Here is a 7,833-nt window from a genome sequence, read left to right as displayed (position 1 = left end):
TGCATCAACATCTTGCTAGTAGTGATTAAGTATGAATGCTAACAGGTGGTGCATCAACATCTTGCTAGTAGTGATTAAGTATGAATGCTAACAAGTGGCGCATCAACCAACATCTTGCTAGTATTGATTATTATGCTTGGACGTTTACTAGTAGAACGTCCACAACTAGCTAGAGCTGAATAAGCTTGAATAATTACTAGTATTGAATCAACAACTTGCTAATATTGATTAAGTATGAATGCTGACGTGTGGCGAATCAACATCTTGCTAGTAATTATTAAGTATGAATGCAAACAAGTGGCGCATCAACCAACATCTTGCTAGTATTGATTAAGTATGAATGCTGACGTGTGGCGAATCAACATCTTGCTAGTAATTATTAAGTATGAATGCAAACAAGTGGCGCATCAACCAACATCTTGCTAGTATTGATTAAGTATGAATGCTAACAAGTGGCACATCAATAACTAGCTAGTGTTGATTAAGTGTAAATGCTAACAAGTAGCACATCTGCATCTTAGCAGTTTAATAGTCAAGTAGCTTTGTGTAAATTAGATTTGTGTACCTATACCAGTTTAGTGTTTATTATTTAGTCTTAGTGTAAACTAGATATTGTATCTTTACTAGTTTAGTGCTTATTATTTAGGCTTAGTGTAAACCAGATTTGTGTAGCCATATCAGGTTATGGTTTATTATTAGGCAGTTAACGTTGGCCTTAAATCGTAACAGGTTTAGTATAATAGTTTTTACTTACAAGCCTATTGGTTGAACAATACGCTAGTTTTACTATATAAAAAGTTTTTTTTTTAAACTAATCTCCTTTAATTAATAGGTTAAGTGCCACCGCTTTCTACTGTAAACCCTATATAATGTAGACAGTCTGGACAGGTTTGTCAAATTAGGTTAAATCTAAATCATTAAAATTATTACTTAAACTAGCTATTTTATAAACGAGTAGATAAGAAAATAATAGTGAAATTTAATCATAAAATTATATTTAGTTTCTATTAATCAAAAGTCTTGGAAATCTAAAAGTAGTAATATAAATGTTAAACATTCTTTTACGATGAGTTTAGTCAGTGTATTTAACAGATTAATCCTGTTTCATGGACTTCTGATGTGATTTGGTGTTGAGATAATGTTTCGAGTTCTTGATAAATCTGCTCTGATGATTTATGTTTCCAACATGTGTCGTTGAGTGTGATGTAATGCTAATAGTACCTAGACAACATATAGTGTTTTCCTGTTAAGTTTATAATCTCATGAAAATGCGTAGCTTATGCTTTTACGTATACAGAAGATCCGTATTAATTTCACGATTTTTAAAAAAGTTTTCAATGTCCAAGTCTAAGGAGTCCGTAATATAAGGTTAAAAGACAAAATACAGAGTTTTTTTCACGCTTAGCTAGTTATCTTCTCAAAGATGACTTTTAAGTGTCTTAAACTATTCTGTTCACTTATCTAACTATTCGTTATTTTATCTGTGAGTAATACGTGTGATTCGTCCACTTAATGCATGCACCCATTTTAATAAGTTAGCATACAAATACTGTTTGGCAATACTATCATTATAGTTTCACTGGACTGAGGTATAATAGTGAGCGTTAATTTCACTGGACTAAGGTATAACAGTGAGCGTTAATTTCACTGGACTGAGGTATAACAGTGAGCGTTAATTTCACTGGACTGAGGTATAAGAATGACCGTTAATTTCACTGGACTGAGGCTTAAGAGTGACCGTTAATTTCACTGGACTGAGGCTTAAAGAGTGACCGTTAATTTCACTAGACTGAGATATAACAGTGACCGTTAATTTCACTAGACTGAGGTATAACAGTGAGCGTTAATTTCAATAGAATGTGATATAAGAATGACGTTAATTTCACTGGACTGATGTATAACAGTGAGCGTTAATTTCAATAGACTGTGGTATAAGAATGACGTTAATTTCACTGGACTGAGATATAACAGTAACTGTTAATTTCACTGGACTGAGGTATAACAGTAACCGTTAATTTCACTGGACTGAGGTATAACAGTGAGCGTTAATTTCAATAGAATGTGGTATAAGAATGACGTTAATTTCACTGGACTGATGTATAACTGTGAGCGTTAATTTCACTAGAAATGCCAATATGGCTAATGTTCTTCTGGGAAGTCCAAACCGAAAGTGTGTTCATTCTGTCATGTCGAATAAGGTAACGTAGCATTATGAACAACTGAGACTTACGTTTTCTGTACCAGAGTATCTTCAACAGTTTGATATATATAAATATACTGATAACTTGCAAATAACCTGAAAATTTATTTGCAAAATGTTTAAATCACTAAATGTGTTTTTGGCACGTAACTGATGAATCGGTTTTAAGTAAAATAGTGAGTGGGTGTCTTTAATTAAAACAAAATGTTACCTACGAATATTCGTTTTTAGTTTATAAGCATCTGTCGTTTAATCTATATAAACAAAATGTTTAAACAATTTTCAACTATTTTCAAAATTTAAACGAAAGGCCTGATTGTGTAATGACGTTTTTGAGCTTCATACACACACTGAATATTTGTATACCTACCTTAGAAAAAACAGGATTTTTCCGTAGGGTGGAGAAAGGTGTAGCGGACCAGCTCACATCGGCTCCTAAAGCTCGTATAGCTGTCGTCCATCCTGACAACCCAAGAAGAAGAAGCAGAAAAACCAGCCTATTCTCCATTCCTAGATTTCCCTATTGTCGTTAGTGATGAACACACTCAGTCGAAGACGTCGCAGTCTGTTTCTGATGTAAAGTAAATTGATTGCCTTGGACCAGAGCTTGAAACCTGCGTTTTATAGCTTACTTATCGCCTTATATATAATTTCCTAGTTTATAAATAACATGTGTAGGGGCATGCGCAAAATAGGTTTTCGTTAGATGCTGACAATAGCCAATCAGAGGTTTTTATTTTGGTAAGTTTGCAGGAAATTGCACACAGCAATGGTAGTGCGTGGGTTGGTCTTACATATCTGTTGAGATATATGGTTTGGAAAACAGGATTCCAGATAAACCCTTTTAGTCCTTTGTGCCAATATATTTCTACGAAATTATTGGATGCATATAACTTCGTACTTAGATATAATTTCTTTGTGCAACGAATATCTTATTATAAGCGCCCCCTTCAGAATGGTAGGATTAATATATATTTACGTGGGAGTCATAATGTACTTGTTATTAATTAAGATGTAACCTTATTCATATATATAACATTCTTATAGAAGTTTATAGTGTGATAATTATGCATAAACACACGAAGCAGCACATGATCACGAAGTGAAAACTAATAATAATTTGCCCCCTAGTGGCACAGCGGTATGTCTGCGGACTTACAACGCTAGAAATCGGGTTTCGATACGAGTGGTGGGCAGAGCACAGATAGCCCTTGAGTAGCTTTGTGCATAATTAAAAAACAAACAAACAATAATAATTATTTGTCAAGAATATTTCTTTTTGCTACACTTTTGATGCAAGTGTGTTAATATCACTACGTAAACAACGATTTTTTTGTCTCTGGCTGTCGTTGTTATTATATTATAGTTTCCTTTATAAGGAGTTTAATAACTACAGTGTACTGGAATTTGTCTTAGAAACAGTGAAATATCTCCAACGATTTTAATATTGATATTGAAAACTAAAATATACAAAATGGTAAATCAAAGATTAAAAGCACTAGAGGGAGGTCGTTCAGGCCCTAAACGTTGTGAACATAAAAACACCTATTTGACACTTACCATTTTTTTGTGGTATAAATTTTGTTCCTTTTTTGTTCAAGTTTTAATCGTACCACAGAGTTGTTTGTCTGACTGTAAGATGTATATTGTTGAGCTTTTTCCATTTCACGCTAGTCTTCTAACGCGCGATGTTACATGTATTAAGATATTAATTGCAACAATATACTTATTTTAAACAAAAAGCGCACATTCACTTGGAGTAACTTTGTCTTTGGGTTAAAAATAAAAATAAATAAAAAATTGTGGAAAAAAAATTTGCCTGGTTTATATTTGTGGACAAAATCTAGGAATGTGTGATTGCTTTAAGAAAAAAGATGAAACTACAAAAAAAGAAAAACGTCGACGTAGGAACTGTGGGTTGATTAATTTGGGAAGAAGGGAGTTTGTATTGCTGTTGTTGCAACAAACAATCTGCAAAGGAATTTCAGTTAATAATAGTATCTTTTTAATGAGAATTTTTCCTCTCTCTTAGTGAGAAAATGATGTGTTTTTTATGTTTTTGTCTGAAACATTTCTTCCGTGTTCTAAGGTTTGCTGAGTAATGATAACATAATTATTGAATAATTACTACAGAAAATGAAGATCGAAGCTGAATTGTTGTACTTGTGAATAATTTTTTCTTCTTACTCCAAAATATTAATATCTGACTTTTTTAAAAAACGCATATCACATTAATTAAAATAAAAAAAAACTACACATAAATTTGTTTGTTTATTTATTTGTAATTAAGCACAAAGCTACACAATGTGCTATCTGTGCTCTGCCCACCACGGGTATCGAAACCCGGATTCTAGCGTTGTAAGTCCGCAGACATACCGCTGTGCTACTGGGGGGGCTTTTACACATAAATACTCATAGGTTAAAAAAACGCAAACTTTAAATCTACCTTCTCCAAATAAAACTGGGATAAACAAAAGTATACTGTTCTAGTTATTAACCCGACAATTACCGATGGAGTCCATACACTGCTCTCCGGGTGGAACAGCGGTAAGTCTTCGGGTTTAGAAGGCTAAAATCAAGAGTTAGATTCCCCTCAGTGGACACAAAAGGCCTCCCAGTGGCACAGCGGTATGTCTGCGGATTTACAACGCTAGAAACTGGGTTTCGATACCCGTGGTGAGCAGAGCACATTACAGAAACAAGGTATGGATGAATACACAATACATACCAAAATCCCTACATAAGTAGTCAAATCTATCCAAGAATAACTTTTATCTACCATTAAATGTTGAATTCTTGTCAATTGCACGAATTCAGGTTTGAATAAAAGCATTTAAACTGAATAGTGCTTTACAGTCTTACAATGGCTAATAACCATAAACTTGTAAGATTGACTCAGTACTTACTGGCTACTTATGTAGGGAGTTGTGTATTCACCCCTACCTTGTTTCTGTACTTTTCTGCATTGCCAGCCCTACATCACACATAATTTTGCAATTTTTTAATTATTTGTACGTATAATGTGAAAACCTGAATTGCTTTAGGTTTATTCGAAATTCAGAAAATACGTTTAGAGAGAACTTTTTCACACGTATTTTGTATCTTTCAGTTCGTTATCATAGGTTATCATGAATAATGATTCATGTATAATGTGAAAACCAGAATAGCTTCAGGTTTATTTAAAACCAACGAAATACGTCTATTTGTAGCTTCTCAACAAACTATGTGCGTTGATCCAAGGTATCGTACACAGTTGTTTAGGTTCACATCTTTATGTGTGTTGATCCAAGGTATCGTACACAGTTGTTTAGGTTCACATCTTTATGTTTGTTGATCCAAGGTATCGTACCCATTTGTTTGGGTTCACATCTTTATGTGTGTTGATCCAAGGTATCGTACCCATTTGTTTGGGTTCACATCTTTATGTATGTTGATCCAAGGTATCGTACACAGTTGTTTAGGTTCACATCTTTATGTGTGTTGATCCAAGGTATCGTACCCATTTGTTTGGGTCTTCATTTTCGTATAGTAATTAAGTTTTTTTATAGTATTGGTTTGGTTTGTTTTGAATATCGCGCAAAGCTACACGAGAGATATCTGCACTAGACGTCCCGAATTTAGCAGTGAAAGACAAGAGGGAAGGCAGCTAGTCATCACCACCCACCGCCAACGCTTGGGCTACTCCATCCTATCCATCTTGATTATTATTTTGTTACTGTGGCTCTTTACAATTTTACAGTGTTTTTCACATTTCTCTTTTCAGTAATACATGTCATACCATGAAGTTCAACAAGCAGGTTACGCGTGTTTTACATCTTACAATTATATGTACGAGAACACAATATGTATATAAACACAACTGAAAAAATTCATAAAAGACAAATGTGATTCTGTTCGCAATTTTCTCTGAATTTTCTACAGTCATTTGTTTGTTTCAGCAAACCTATATCAGGTGCTATCAGGCATTAATTTTGACCTGATAAATATTTTATTAGATTCGTCTTAAACCATAGACACTGATGTGTCACATTCCACAATTTGAAGTTGATCGTTTAATTTTTTCTTGTGATTTCGTTAAAAGCTTTGTTTGTTCTGAATTTCGCGCAAAGCTACACGAGGGCTATTTGCACTAGCCGTCCCTAATTTAGCAGTGAAATACTAGAGGGAAAGCAGCTAGTCATCACCACCCACCACCAACTCTTGGGCTACTCTTTTATCAACGAATAGTGGGATTAACCATCACATTATACAGTCCCTACGGCTGAAAGGGCTAGCAGTTTGCAATTGAAGAGCTCTAACCACCTGGTCGTGCTGAGCCCTTTATGATATTGTCTACCTATCTATCACATTACTAATTCCATTACTTTTATAGTTTATGTTATAGCTCAATCCTGTTAAGAGTACTAGTTAAAATAGTAATTTTATTCAGAATATCTGAAACTTCAGTTGCCAAAAGTATCACCATGTTAGTTTTAGTTGGTTGTATATTATTTTTGTCATAAATTCAGATTTTTTATGACTCCTGGTTTGGTTTATTGGTTAATTTGTAACTGCTGGCTTGATTTACGTGACATTTATGTGTATTTTTACTTGAAAGAAGCCCCCCCCCCTCCAAGTGGCGCAGTGGTATGTTTGCGGACTTACAACGCTAGAATCCGGGTTTCGAAAGCCGTGGTGGGCAGAGCACAGATAGCCTATTGTGTAGCTTTGTGCTTAATTACAAACAAACTTGAGAGAAAAAAATTGGTCTAAATGTTGTTTAAAAAGTATTCTTCAACAGAATACTTACTTCGTTATCAGCATCGCATATACTTTGTTCTTTAAAATAGTATTTTATAACAGTATTTTAATCTACTGTAGTGGTCATAGTAGTAAATTACGTATTCAACTACATTCAAAAGGATGTAATTATGGAGACGCATACTTACAACACTAAACATCAGTGAATTTTAATACGGATTAGGACATATCATTTACTTGTAGATGCTAAACGAATTCTTTGAAACATTCACAAGTAGCCTCGGTTTACGTAGATGATGACTTCTGTGGCGAGTGGTTTGTCTGCTGAATTTGTTAAAGTAGTCAGACCTTGTCGAGAAAAAAGTTTTTATGGCGCAATTGGGATTATATAAATGAAAAATATACGATCTAGTATACAATAGAATTAAATACAGCCAGCGCTGGGAATAGAAAGATGGAAATGATGTAATGTTGAAACGCAAGAACGAAATAAAATTCAATTGAAGTAACCTTGTTTTACGTCGTACCAACTCAACCAGCTGATCGTAGAACAGTAAATTTCTATCGAACAATCTTTTCTAGCTTTTTATTTCTCGTGACGTTCCTGAGGCCACCATATCTATATATTGAGGCCACTATTCCATATATTTAATGTTAGATCAATTTAGTTATTTTAGAAAACATTTATCATAATATTTTAATTGTGACTAAAAGATATACTGCGTATTATTCTAGACAAAATACAATGGTGACTAAAAGATGGTAGCTAAAAGATATACTGCGTATTATTCTAGACAAAATACAATGGTATGTTAACTGTATTATTTGTTTTAGAGCAAAGTCACATTGGGCTATCTGCTTTGTTCACAGCAAGAAATCAAACCCCGGACATA

At 34.0% G+C, this 7,833-nt stretch overlaps 1 protein-coding gene across 1 annotated transcript in view; it reads right to left on the bottom strand.

The window, feature by feature from the left end:
- The window catches only part of LOC106457572 (prohormone-3-like), a 42,898-nt gene extending 40,065 nt beyond the window's left edge, over positions 1-2,833 (bottom strand). Inside the window, exon 1 of the mRNA XM_022383576.1 lies at positions 2,571-2,833. Within this exon, the coding sequence (XP_022239284.1) occupies positions 2,571-2,708 (138 nt within the window). The 5' untranslated portion in view covers positions 2,709-2,833. The remainder of the gene's footprint in view (positions 1-2,570) is intronic.
- Positions 2,834-7,833: the final 5,000 nt, after the last annotated feature.

The sequence above is a fragment of the Limulus polyphemus genome, unplaced genomic scaffold (genome assembly GCF_000517525.1).
Source record: "Limulus polyphemus unplaced genomic scaffold, Limulus_polyphemus-2.1.2 Scaffold347, whole genome shotgun sequence".
Classification (NCBI taxonomy): Eukaryota; Metazoa; Arthropoda; class Merostomata; order Xiphosura; family Limulidae; genus Limulus; species Limulus polyphemus.
The sequence above is the reverse complement of the archived record's forward strand: the minus strand, read 5'-3'. Positions and strand labels throughout refer to the sequence as shown.